Genomic DNA, 14,531 nt, shown 5'->3' on the forward strand with positions numbered 1-14,531 from the left:
GTGAGCAGTCAAGCCATGCAGGGAGGTGATCTAGGATTGCCCATCCCCCGAGGTGGCAGCATGCCTGGTGTATTCACGGAGCAGCAAGGAGAGCTGTGAGGCTGAAGCAGAACAAGTCAGGGAGAGGTGCAGAAGAGGACCAAGAGCTGGTGGGGAACAGGGTTTATAGGGCCAGGCTAAAGGCCACTGGAAGGACAGTGACTTTCTTGGAAGAGGGAAGGCCACAAAAATGTTTGTGCAGAGGAGTGACATGATCTGGTCAAAATTTGAAAAGGGCCTGTGGCACCAGGAGTAGACCATGGGGAGACCGAGGAGGAAGCAGGGGAACCAGTTAGGAGGTCATGTGACAATGTGGGAGAAAGGGACCACTGAGGTGGTGGCAGTAGAAATAACGAGACTCACTCGGAGTTCAAATCCATTTTGAAGGTACCACCAACAAGATTTGCTGATGGATTGAATTGTTTGTATGACTTTATGAGCCAGGTATTGGAGTTGCAAGAGGGAGTGAAATCAGATTCCTTGATGGAGATTTTAGCCAAATGAGAAGGCAGACATTAATCAGATAGTTAGATAAATAAATGTGTAGTTACAAACTATGACAAATCCTTTAAAATAAAGTCTTAAGGGTGGGATAGATCTGGCTTAGCCATATGTGAGGCAGAATCAGGGCTGGAACACAGGAATGAAGCTAGAGAGATTAAGATGGTGGACCAAAAGGACCAAGACTAAGTCATGTTAGAACTTTTCATTTTTAGCCTAAAAACGATGGGAAAATGATGGAGGAATTTGATTTAAGGAAGGCATGAGGGTTTGGAAGGGATGAGTGGGTGAGAAGTGCTGTCATGTTTGTGTCAAAAATGTGTAAAAGATCAGTCTGGCTTCAGTAGCCAAAAGAAATGCAAATAAGAGTATGGAGGCTGGGCACAGTGGCTCACAACTGTAATCCCAGCACTTTGGGAGGCTGCGATGGGCGGATCACTTGAGGTCAGGAGATCAAGACCAGCCTGGCCAATATGGTGAAACTCCGTCTCTACTAAAAATACAAAAATTAGTCAGGTGTGGTGGCAGGTGCCTGTAATCCCAGCTGCTCAGGAGGCTGAGGCAGGAGAATTGCTTGAACCCGGAAGGCAGAGGTTGCAGTGAGCCGAGATGGTGCCATTGCACTCCAGCCTGAGCATCGCAGCAAGACTCCATCTCAAAAAAAAAAAAAAAAAGTATGGATCTTTGTAATGTGACTATGGGAATATAGAAATTTAGGCAAGATCTCAAGTATCCAATATATCTAGGTGATTAACATTTTATCATTACTTTCCTAGTGAAAGGTGAAAATAGCTGGCTTTAAGAATAAACTGGAAACTGATATCTTTGTTTTTATTTTTTAATTTAAATTCTATGTGCAATATTAAAGATATACATCAAGATGATATCCAAATTCTCTAACTTTAATCATATATTGATTAACAACCTGATAGGTAAATGTGATATAGGAATAATAGAGAGCATCTAATTGTGAGGTCATTGTGTACTTTATCCTTTAAAGAGCCATAAAAACATATTTTAAAATACAACAAACTTTAAAGCAACAAAATGACCACAGAATAGGGGTCTGGGATTGAGATGGAGATTTGCTGCTGGATGTCTGAGAAAAGATTAGAGAATTATAAAAGAAATTAACAAGTGACTACCAATCTCATTTAAACTAATCTATTCTTATACTCCCAGTAGGCAAAATAGAAGTGAATAAATATTTCTTTTTCTCAAAAGTGATGAGGCTGGGCATGGTGGCTCGTGCCTGTAATCTCAACACTTTGGGAGGCCGAGGTGGGAAAGTCACTTGAGGCCAGGAGTTTAAGAACCCCCGTGAGTAACATAGTGAGACCCCACGTCTATAAAACACAAATATAAAAATTCAGCGAGCATGGTGGTGTGTGCCTGGGAGGCTGAGGTGGGAGAATCGCTTAAGCCCCAAAATCCAAGGTTGCAGTCAGCTATGATCGTGCCACTGCACTGCAGCCTGGGCGACAGAGTGAGATCTTGTCTCAAAAAAAAAAAAAAAGTGTTTCTCTCCTTTATCTTCTGCTATTTTAAATGACAAAGAAGTGGCTACTTCAAAAATGAAGGTCACAAAAACCTTTTAAAGGTCATCTTTAGGTTGATGATCAGGTATGTGATGCATATACTGGAAGTGGCAGGCTGTGCCCCTCTGGAGCACAATTTGGCATTCTGAATTTTGAGGATTAACCAAGTTCGCAATTTTTTATTCAATGATTTTCATTGAATGAGTTTTCCCTTAATAAAAACATAAAAATATTTAGATAAATGCATGCATAGAGACGTTGACTCTAGAATTTTGGGGGGCAACATTTGGAAATAGCCAAATGTTCAATAATGTATTGCTTGTGAATTGTGGCATTTTCTTATAAGGAAGAGAGTAAGGCCATTAAAAATGATGTTTTGGGAACTAAGAATGAAAAATTGTATCTATAGCATAATCCCTGTTTTGGTTAATCTCTGTTTCACACTAAAATGTGAATAGCACTCATCTGTGAGTGGTGGTATGCTGAGTGTCTTTCTTTTCCTTTTTTTTTTTTAAATAAAGTATTAATTCTGAATTAGGCTTCCAAAAGCAAACCAGCAAAAACTAGGAATATAACAAAGTTATTCAAATATTCTAATATTAAAAATCTTCTTTGTCTTTCTGATGGTTTTAGGTGTAGAAATAACTCTAAACATCTGGATGGGTCACCAAAAGGTGTTGTGGCCTCTTAGTTCTACTTTGAAATTAAAAGCCCTTTTTAGAGGAAAAAAAATCTGAAGTCCATCCCTCACCCCTCCTCCTGCCTTGTCTAGAATCCTCAGCATTAGAAAGATTGCTGGCTGGTTACCATTAACACCCAGGGCCCTTGGCGGCTGCTCTGCGGGATCAGCCGATCCTCGCAGCCACTCACCTGGCCTGCGCGTGGTGAGGCACACCCGATGGATTCACCTGGTCCAGCAGCTGCTGCCTTCTCGCTGCTTCTTTCTTCCTACAGCGCCCCTGAAGAAGGTTGTTTCTGAGGGTCCTGAAGAGAAGTTTTGTATTCTGCATTGCTGACATCTGCTGAAAGGGCCAACATTTTTAAAAAGCGTCAGATCAGTCTACGTGTGGTCTTCTTTCCTTACTTGGATGGACTGGCCACCATGAAAGTTTTTGGAATTATTTCTCTTAAGTCCTCAGAAAAATAATCTTACCTCCTTCTTGTCCCTGAATTTGTTCACATTCTCATAGAAATAGCATAGGTCTCCAAATTAAACATCCCAAACCCCCTCAATAAGTCCTCTTTCTTAGAGTAACCCCGTCATTTGGCATTCTACACCTAGAGGAGGGCGTCAAAGGGGACTAAGCCTGTGGTTGCTCACATTTAGGGTTGTGGATGCCTTTGAGAATTGGATGATAACTCATGGATTTATTTCCAGCGAAATACTCACACATTCCATTCTGTATACAATTTCAGTGGACTCACAGGCCACCCGAAATCCATTTATTCACCCCAAGTTAAGAACCTCTACCAAAAGGAAGCAAAGAAGGAATGAGATGTCTCATTTCAAGGGTTTCAGCACTTGAAATTTAAAGCGTAATAACAAAGTGGCCACATGGTGTCACTCTAACATCAACAAATCCAAGACTTATCCCTAGGAAGGTGGATCCTAGGCCTGTGAACCTGAGGAGCCTGAGTGAGGCAATGCCCACTGGAAATTATTTGGCAAGATTCAGGCACTTGACCTTTGTGGGCCATTCATGTAAAGGAGAGAAGGAGGGAAAGCTATCCTTGGCAAAGTTAATTAATCAACATCCTTCACTATTGTGGTATTTGAGGAGGTTGCCATCTGTGTGAAGAAAACTGGAATTTAGTAATGAAAAGAAAATGTTCTTTCTGGGAAAAAATAGAATGCTTTTTGCTAAAATGTATTATGCTATTTCTGTTCTTACAAAGAACTGAATTCACTTGCTAGGTATTTATAATTTTAAAAAATTTGAAAGGCAGCTGTGAAGTTTTAGTTGTATACTTTTTCAGTCAACATTGAGATAATAATCTTTCTTCTTTCCTAAAGAAGAAATATTTGAAATGTATGGTTCAGGAAAAGACATGTTAAAAAAGAAAAATTCTCCAAAAATATATTAGTAACTAGAAGTCTTGCTGCATCATTTTTGCCATATCAGAGCCCTTCTCTTTTCCATCTGTACCCATTTCCAGTGCTGCTCCCTGTAACTCTTCACTGACATTTTCTATTCCAGAGTATCTGATCAATTACTTCAGACTGAACTCTGGCCTTTTCTTCTGCCCAAAAACTTTCACTGAGACATATAATGTGAAGAAAGCATACTTATATTGAGAGATATTCAAGGTGGAGTTTGCTACTTGCTTAGTCTTAAATATTGTAATGTATGACAGGAGCAGAATCTGTGGTTTCACTGGAGGGAAAGTTTTTTTCATGGCTATAGCTTATACTGAATTGATTAATGCATAGTTTGGTGTGTGACATTGAATGTTACCTGAACGCAGTGCTCAATGACAGGATGAGACTTCTGATGGGACTTGCTGTGAAGACCAGATAGGAAACACATCCGGCAGATGTCAAAGTTGAGACACTTCAGACAGCGGTATCTGCCAATTAAAATAGAAGCACAGCTTACGTCACTAGTAGATGAGAAAAAAAAAAAAAAAGAATATCCAGGTGGAGAATGAGCAACCCAAAATATACAGAAGATGTCTGAGCTGCCAAATCGGTATAAAGTTTCTCCCAAACTATGGGATTATTAAATGACTCTAATGCATTTATTTACTCAAATAAATCTTCATATGATAGTATTTTCAAGTGGCATTATATTAATGCCATATACGCTATGGTATAGAAGTCTGATTTATTTCCCAAAATACGAAGTGCCTTCTATATGCAGGGTGCTGTGTGCTACAACCTTTAGGATAAACCCTTAAATCTGCAGCCGCGTTTTGTGCAGCTGCACAATGCACTCAAATACTTTGAATTTGATAGTTAATTTAAAAAATAGATTTCAATAAAATCAAATTTTGGCTTGTCTTAAACTTTTGCAGGGTACGATAATATTGGGCCTGTATTCCTGCATGGTGTTGGGGAAAATTAAGCCATAGATAACAAATTTAAAAATAAGCCCTTGTCATTTTATAGACGTCTGTATGTAGGAAAGATATAAAGTGGAGGAGGGGAATTCCTCACCACACCCAAGTTTCTTGACCCATCAACATTGGAGATTTTTTCTTTATGAGAAATGACAGCCTTAAATCCCTTTGTGGTCAGAAGGAGAGGAGAGAGTCTTGAGACATTCTGGTTAGGAGGGTTGTCCCATAATACTCAGGAAACTATTGTGATGTTAGTGGGGAGCCAGTAAGACCTAGCAATCATCAGTTAGTAACTTTTAAGGATATTTGAGTGGGACCATGTTGTTTGTCTATAAAATAACATGGAGCTATACGTTTTTCCCCGATATGTAAATTCTCTTCTCTAACTGCAGTGTGTGTGGTATAAAACTCTGTCCTCATATGGTGACAGTTGGTGAGAACCAGGCAGCAGCTTCTCCTTTTAGACTGGACATACAGTTCTGAGCTAGCCATAGTCCCTACCTGTCCTATTTCCTTCATGTATACCACTTGCCTTGCCTTTTAAGCATTTGGGTTTTCAACCTCTCTCTTAAAGGTTACAAAAAAGAAATATGATAAGATTCCAGTGCTCTTAAATTTCATATCTTGTGGCAAAACTTTGACACGGAAGGTTGAAGTAATAACTTCCAGAATTAGGTGATGTGTGATTAAGTGCCAAGTGAAAGGCATGGAGAAGAGGGGTATAGCAGGGAGGCAGAGGGAGAGCCCTATGGGCTGGTGTGGTCTGGAAAGTGAGGCTCATGCTATACATGGAAGGCTGGGCTGGAGATTAAAGCAAAGGAAATCCCAAGTAGAAAGAAGAGGAGGAATAAGGTAACAAAGATTGGGATGAGTAAGAAGGGTTTAGAGGACATTAAATCTATCAGACCTACTAATTGCCCTGAATAACAGCAAGAAAAAACCTTGGAAAGCTTCTGAGGCCAGATGGCAGAAGGTCTGATGGTCTGATCAAAGTCGTTTAGAGGCAGAGCAAGAGAATGTAAATACCTTGAGATCGCCCCTCAGCTACCCTTGTCCACTGCTGTACTTCCAACCCTGACTCCCATGGCAGGATGTTAATAAATAGTGTGGGATGATATAATAGCAGCTAGCATTTTTGTGCCTGTTCTATGTGCAGGCAGTGTACATGTTGACCCAGTTAATCCCCATGGAAATTCTTTCAGGTATTCTCACAACTACTCTCATTTTGCAGATGAGGAAACTGAATTAAAGAGAGTTTAAGTACCTTGCACAAAGTTACACAACTACTTAGTAAGTAGTAGAAGATTTTGAGTCCCAGGTTACTATCTGAATTGATGGCCTGCCATTTTAACCACTAGAATAGACCACCACTCCTCAAGGCAGGAGGCTTGAGTTTGAATTAACATACCACCATTGCTACTTATAGTAGTACTAATAGTTGAATTGGAAACTTAAGCTCACTTAAGTTTAGGAGAATGCCTGGTACATGGTAGGTTTTTCAATGAACGTTAGTTGAATGAAGTTGGATAAATGACTTAGTTTCTTCAACTAAGGAAAAATGGAGCTAGTAAACCCTATCTTCCTGGCCTTGCAAAATTTTTAGAAAACTTTAAAAGTTGTTCAACACACACAAATGGGAAGACATTCACTTTTTCAATGAAGTGTACAACATAATAAACTATTTTTATAAGGATTATTTGATGAGCCATCCCTGCTGGCTGCTTTATCGAGCATTAACTAGATGGCCATGATTAACTTATCTAGGATAATATGCTGCTCTATCCTTAAATTTGTTCCTCTGCGCTCTGAAACTACCTACAGGTATATGAGAATGGTTATTGTGTGGGTAATGAGTTGGCCTGTTGTTGATGTTTTTACCAATATAGAACCCAGGTTTTCTCCCAATTTCATTTCAACCTTCCATGGCTATCACACAGCAAAAATGCTGACATGTCCTTCTAGAATTTTTATCTTGGATTAAGGCCACTCTATGGTCTTTGCACCTTCTCTTTCTTTAGAAGGCCAAATCTTTGTCCTCTTGCTGCTACCTGCAGATCTGCAAATACATGTCCCCTAACATGGCTTTCTTCATCTCCCAAAAAACCAGAGCTACTGGTTGAGTTTTTTGAGATCCAAAAACACAAGTTTAAAGTTAGGATTATAATATATCCAGGCAATTTTTAATAGAATCCGAAGTTTAGAGCTAAAGAAGTCTCAGACATCATTTGATCTACCCTGCTGAATTTTACTAAAAACAAAACAAATCAAAAAACAAAAACCCCAAACTGAGGTCCAGAGAGGTTAAACACCTTGCCCAGGTCTCCTAGCTCTTTGTATATAGGACACCTGTTTATTGCCTTGGATGTATAAGAGGAAAGATGATTTACATGGAGGCATTTTAAAGAAATTCTGTTCTCATTCTCAACAGATACTTGAAGTATAGCATTTCTCGGCCTCTGCCTTTGCCATTTTTAGGGGCAACTTAAGTAAGTCACTCAAACTCTTTGAGACTCAATTTTTGTCATCTATAGAATAGAAATAGTATCTGCTTTATGTTATATATAATAATTTTGAAAAAATATTTCAATGTAAAAGTTGTGTTTTATATAATTGCAAAGTTAATCCTGTACTTGACCTAGGGGAGGACTTGCAGTAACTCCTTAACTACTACTTGCTTATTGGTTAAATGATTATAATGTACTCATAACATGGTAACTCATATTCAGATTTCCCCATTGTCCAATATAAGTAATTTATTTTTCATTGTAGTATGAAGATTTCCTTGTTCCTGCTTGCTTGGTTTCCAACAGTCCTGTTCATTTATATATTTTATTGTTTAAAGTTCAGTTCCTTGCAGAATTTTCATGAATGAAGTTTCACTGTGTCCTGCAAATTCTCTGCAAACCCAAGTCATTTTCTCGGCAAAATTAAAACTGGATCTCCAGTTTTTTGGTGTACCAAGCAGACCTATTTTACCTCCATGGGGAGCATATTTCGATTCTGGGTTAGCTAAGGTCAGGAAGCATGGGAAGGGAAGGGGAACAAAGTGAGCAGGAACTGAGTCCTGAGGCCTCTTGTCCCCTTCTCCTTCCGGGAACCCTCAGTTTTGCCTTGTAATTAGCTACCTGATGTCCCAGAGCTTTAGTCTTCCCACATCCCCAGCCCCTGTTCACTCATCGTGAATAATGGCATCTTCCATGCCTGGCCTACCCCTGGTGGTTTCTTTCTCTTCTCCCAAGCTTTAATGATAACTCCAATTTTACTTCCCTATGGTTTTATTTATGGGAGACCTACAACACTCTTTCTCTAGGATGGGATTTTGACTGTTAGCCTCAAATCTATGGAAATATTTGAATCTCCCACCTCCAAATCTAGCTCTCAAATCTGCTTTTTGCTCCAGGTGGAGAGAAGGTCAGGCCCGAGTTGCTCTCATGAATGCTGATGATCTCTGTAAGTCTGAGGCTCGTTTGCAGTTGTCTGCACAGGGAGGCAGCAGAGCATCATGGCTGCAAAGCAGGGACTCTGGATTTAGGCTGCCAGCCTCTGCGGCTTGCTAATCATGTAGGTTATTTAACTTCTCTGCAAATAGGGGATAAGAATACAACCCTTTGTATAGGCTTACAACACATTTTAAATGAAATGACCCATGTGAACTGCTCAGCTTGGCATTTGTCTAACACTTAACAAAAGTAGTGTTGTTAGGATGATGATGATGATGATGGATGGCTCCAAAATTTAAAAGGTTTCTTTGGAACAAAAGACAGGCCAGGTTCAGTGGCTCACATTTGTAACCCAATGCTTTGGGAGGCTGAGGCAGGAGGATCACTTAAGATCAGGAGTTGGCAACACAATAAGATCCCATCTCTACAAAAAATAGAAAATTAGCTGGGCATGGTGGCATGTGCCTGTGCTCCCAGCTACCCAAGAGGCTGAGCTGCAAGGATGACTTGAGCTTAGGGGTTTGAAGCTGCAGTGAGCTATGATAGTGCCAGTGCACTCCAGCCTGGGTGACAGAGACCCTGTCTCTAAAAACAAAACAAAACAAAACAAAGACAAAATGTATTCCCCTTAGAGGAAGAAAAGTGTCTATTAGTCACATTATGCGTCAGTGGACGAATTTAATATTTCATCCATTACAGAAGATAAAAGACAACTTATTATCAACCAGGATGCCTCTTGCCAGGAAATCATTGAGCCAAAAAAAGCCAACTGAATTTCAGGTGTGTAAGGAGGACCCCAAAAAGAATCTGAAGGGATGCAGCTCCAACTGTAGAACCATATGGAGAATGATAATCCGAGAAATGCTGCTGATAACTGTACCTGAATCCCGTGATTGGGAAAGTCCTGCAGATGGTGCACCGAGCAGGGTGAGTGACCCTTTCAGCAGCTGATAACCGATGGCAGGTCGGGAGCCACAGGAGGATGGGAGGCTCAGATTGGACCCAAGACAGGAATTTCTCTTCTTTGATTGCTGGGCTCAACACCTGAAAAACAATGGCACCCTAAGATGTGTTTTTAGGCATGACTTGATATTTTCATTTTCTTTTCTGACTCTAATTCTGTCAGCTCTGCTGAAGAAGTTTATCATAGGAAAAGCTGGAGGTAAGACTACCTCCTAAATTCAGTTATCTGAGATGCTGTGTGGAGTAATAATAGGTCTGTAATGTAAATCAGTCAGCAAACTATCCCAATACCCCGTGTCTGTCCCCAACCCCGGGGACATTTGCAAGGCACTCACCCCTTGGAAACAGCTGCGGGTGGCACTTTCCACAGGGCACAGAGCACGACTCTCTCCCACGACAGTTGGGATCTGCAAGAGACAACCTCATCTTAGCTGTTAGAAAGTGGAGAAATATGTCATCTCTGGGAGCAGCAAGGCTGAGGGCTGGTGCTCACGGCCATGTAGTCACAGGTATTTGGTATCTGAGACCAAGTGAACTGTCTCAATTCAAGAGAACAAAGCAATGCATGGGTTTTGTGCAATGTTTGGGTTAAGACAATGAATAAGCAAGTGGGAAGGATAGGAGGGAGGAGGGGAAGGGAAGGAAGTCTGCCAATGGGGTGATAAACTGCTTCCTTCTGTTTTATTTTCTTGTGATTCCAAATTATTTTAACCTTTCTTTGCCTTTGTTCACCTATGAAATGAAGATCACAATAATACTGTCTTAAAGTTTAGAGTTTTAAAATATATATACTTTTTTTTCAACTTTAAGTTCTGGGATACATGTGCAGAACGTGCAGGTTTGTTACATAGATATACATGTGCCATGGTGGTTTGCTGCACTTATCAACCTCTCATCTAGGTTTTAAGCCCTGCATGCATTAGGTATTTGTCCTAATGCTCTCCCTTCCCTTTACCCCACCCGCTGACAGGCCCCAGTGTATGATGTTCCCCTCCCTGTGTCCATGTGTTCTCATTGTTCAACTGCCACTTATGAGTGAGAACGTGCAGTGTTTGGTTTTCTGTTACTGTGTTAGTTTGCTGAGAATGATGGTTTCCAGCTTCATTCATGTCCCTGCAAAGGACATGAACTCATTGTTTTCTTATGGCTGCATAGTATTCCATGGCGTATATGTGCCACATTTTCTTTATCTAGTTTATCACTGATGGGCCTTTGGGTTGGTTCCAAGTCTTTGCTATTGTATATATACATATTTTTAAGACTATTCAAGTTAAATAGTGAGAAGCGGGAAAGAATAGATCAAGAAGTTCCATCTGTAACTGACTGTAAACAATCTACTGAGATAACTCACTAACTTTGGACAAGCCTAGAGTGGCTTTGAGATAAACCTTTCCAAACACTTTCATATCATATCATTTTAAGAAATGCCACTTTCTGAGGTAGGATGGTCATCACTACCCTTGTTTAAAGCAAGGGATGAAAGGACAGGAAATCAGTTTATCAAAGAGACATCTGCACTCTCATGTTCACTGTAGCACTCTTCATAATATTAGCCAAGTTTCTGGAACGATCTAAGTGTCCATTGACAGATGAATGGAATAAAAAATGTGGTATGTAATATACAATAGAATAGTACTCAGCCTTAGGAAAGGAGGGAATCCTGTCATTTGCGACAACATGAATGAACCTAGAGGACAATACGCTAAATGAAATAAGCCAGGCACAGAAAGACAAATACCGCATAATCGCACTTACATGTGGAATCTAAAAACATTGAATTCATAGAAACAGAAGAATAGTGGATGCCAGGGGCTGAGGACAGGGATAAATGAGAAGATGTTGATTAAAGGGTAGAAACTTTCAGTTATAAGATGAATAAATTCTGGGGATCTAATTGCAGCATGGCTACTAGTAATACTACTGTATTGTTTACTTGAAAATTGACACAAGAGCCAGTTTGAAGTGTCCTCGAACCCCCCATCCCCACGAGATGGCAATGATGGTGGTGACAGATGGGTTAATTAATTTGATTGTGGTAATCATTATGCAGTGTATATCTATCTCAAAACATCATGTTGTACACCTTGAATATATACAGTTTCTGATTATCAATTAATAGTTTTCAAAAAATAAAGTGAAGAGTAATTGAGATTTGATATTTTGCTCAAGGTCAAAAAGGCAAGTTAGCAGCAGAATTGGGGTCTCACTCCAGGACTCTTACTCTTTCTTGAGGAGTTTCCATGAAGCTTTGTCACAGCCCGACCTTACATATATTTCAATGGCTCAATCTGTGCCACCACACTCAGTGGTTTCCAACTTTCAGCCACAGTCACCATAAGGCGTTCAATTAAGGCACTAAGAACCTTTTGTGACTGCCAAGATGGCCAGGGACTCGGCTCTGACATCATCTATATGCACAGATACATGTACCTGTCACCTCCATTTATTCCCATTTGGTCACGGGTCCTAATTTCACATCTGATGTCTTCTACAGCACAGGCTGTCAGCAGGCATTGCCTGCAAGCTCAGAAGTAATCTCAGAGACCCTCCTGCTGAGTCCATCAACTCGAATAAACGTTCTTCTAATCAGGAAAGTGGCACTCAGAACCTCTTTGCTGACAATTAGCCAGGCAGAAGTCAACAAACATTTGTGTAACAGTGACAAGATGGCTTGTACTTTAAATAGATAATAATCCTGTCGCCAGTCGAATGTAAGTAACTACTCCCTATGTTATTTAGCCTTTGTCTGAAAGCATAACTCATTACCCATCGTTTGGCTTGTGAGTGCTGATGAACTAACTGGACCACTTATTTAGACTGTGTTGTTGATTCAACATTCACCCTCCTCTGATGTCCTTGAGCCCTGGGAAAGGAGTTTTACTTCATTTGTAAAATAAGGTGGGTGGATAACATACGATGACTCTCACCAGCTCTGTGATTCTAACACTAGTACAAAGAAAATTCACTTCTGTAGTGGGTTTTTAACCTACATTTTTGCCTATAAGGATGTGCATAAAGATTTTGTGGATGAATGGCCCAAGTGACTAATTTCTTACAGGTGTTCTAGGAAGAATTAAACATGGCTAGATCGCACACCGGCACAGGCAGACACCACTTGAAACGATAATTACAGTGCTTAGGGAAGGATTTGAGTCATGTGGTGGGACCTGGAATTTTCTCTGAGAATCCATTTCTGAGTCCATAATAGCAGTCAACGGGATGATAATTTCTGTGCAAATCTCTGGCTTCCTAAGACCTTCTCAGGAGCATACTAATGCCTGGGGTGCGGGTAGGGGTGGAGTGCTGCGGGAGCTTCTAGTTCAGCAGCTCATTGACCTCAATTGAGCCTGAAACAAGGGCAGATTTTTAGAGCCTGTTGGACCAAGTAGTCAGGAGAGCACAAAGAATTCTCTGGAAGGAAAATGTCCCTCAGCCCATCCCCTTTCATCACATCCGCTTCTAAGCACTCTAGTCTCACCAGTCTGATTGCACAAATGGGCGGACAGATTGTCCAGCCCTCCCAGGCCCCCACCTGCTCGAGTCTTGTGATATGGGGTGGGTGGAAGTGAGCCTGCAACTTATGATGGCTCCCTGAGAAATGCCTTAGAAGGTGGTGGGATCTATGTGGCTGCTGCAACTACCAGGGCAGCTCGGAATTATCTATGCCTGATACTCTAACCTTATAAATAAAAAAAAAATCATTGCTCCATTTAAGAAATAAATAAATGATGTTTGGAATTTAAGTTAAATATTAATTATTGTCATCATCATGAACACAAAATATTAATATTAAAACCAAATCAAAGCAAAGATAATTTTGAATAGGTTTTTCTAATCCATACTCCCTGTCCTAGAGATTTTTATTATCTTCCTCCTTATCCTGCCCTTGTTCCCATCATGCATGACTATCCTCAGTTCAGAATCCTTGGTCCAGACCCAGGAGAAAAATGACAGAAAGTTCGTAAGTCATTGCAGTCCAGAATATCTAGCATGGGGATTTTGTAGGAGCTGGAAGAATGGAGACGTCCTTCAAAACAAGGGTAAGTGTACAACAGGACAACGGCACCTACACGCAAGACAATCCAGAGCCTGTTTAATCCTTTTGCAGAAGTTCTTGCTTGGTTACATCAATTTACATCATTTTAACATTTAAAAAACATCTTTAAGGAGGTTAAATTCCCTTGCCTAGTAAGAATAAAAACCAAATCAAATGTACACATTCTTAAAGCACAGGAAATGATGGAAATAATTTTGAGTACTCGACATGGCACTCAATCTATGCATTCTTTAAGCATTTTTTTGATGTCTTTTAGTATCAGGCACTGTTCAAGTCACTGGAGATACAAAAATGAAATAGTCCAGTGGGGAAGCATCTACCATAATTTGACAAGTGCTGCAACAAAGTTATGCATAGGAAGTCAAAGAAGCTTTGAGCAAGGAGGTGACAAATAATTGAGTGATATTGAAAGACGAGTAGTTTGTTAAGTGAAAGGATAGGCAATGGCCTTGTGGGTAGATAGAAATGCAGAAGTCAGGCATGGAGAACTTGGTGCGTGTCAGGCACAGATTTTAATATGTAGGAGTGAAAAAGGTATAGGGGTGTAAGGAAAAATTAAATACTTTGGAATAAGCAAAAGAGACTATTGGATATGTTTTCAGTGGTGATTATCTGTACCTATAGAGAGATACATCATTGTCTTTGCTAAGCTATTTTACAACTCTAGAGAGAGTAAAGTTAACTTGTAGCAAACTTACAGCAATGCAAATAATTCTTATCTATAGACCACATTAGCTTTAGCCTCATGAGTATGAGTATAATTCATAACCTTCTACTCATAACCTTATGAGTATAAGTTAAGTTATATTCAAGTAACAGCAATGGCCATGGAGGAGAGAGCTTGCATGGAGTCATATATAAAGATAGACTTGACACTGGAGACATCAGATTCTTTAATAATAAATGTGGCTAATTAACTGAAACAAATGTACA

The 14,531-nt window shown here is 40.1% G+C and overlaps 1 protein-coding gene across 1 annotated transcript in view; it reads right to left on the reverse strand.

The window, feature by feature from the left end:
• DYTN (dystrotelin) overlaps positions 1-14,531 on the reverse strand; it is a 66,651-nt gene that overhangs the window by 38,140 nt on the left and 13,980 nt on the right. The window contains exons 6-9 of the mRNA XM_003253989.2: positions 9,877-9,948; positions 9,459-9,622; positions 4,535-4,646; positions 2,949-3,097 (exon numbers count right to left, since the gene is read on the reverse strand). Coding sequence (XP_003254037.2) covers positions 2,949-3,097; positions 4,535-4,646; positions 9,459-9,622; positions 9,877-9,948 — 497 coding nt within the window. The remainder of the gene's footprint in view (positions 1-2,948; positions 3,098-4,534; positions 4,647-9,458; positions 9,623-9,876; positions 9,949-14,531) is intronic.

This window comes from Nomascus leucogenys, chromosome 22a, assembly GCF_006542625.1.
Source record: "Nomascus leucogenys isolate Asia chromosome 22a, Asia_NLE_v1, whole genome shotgun sequence".
Classification (NCBI taxonomy): domain Eukaryota; kingdom Metazoa; phylum Chordata; class Mammalia; order Primates; family Hylobatidae; genus Nomascus; species Nomascus leucogenys.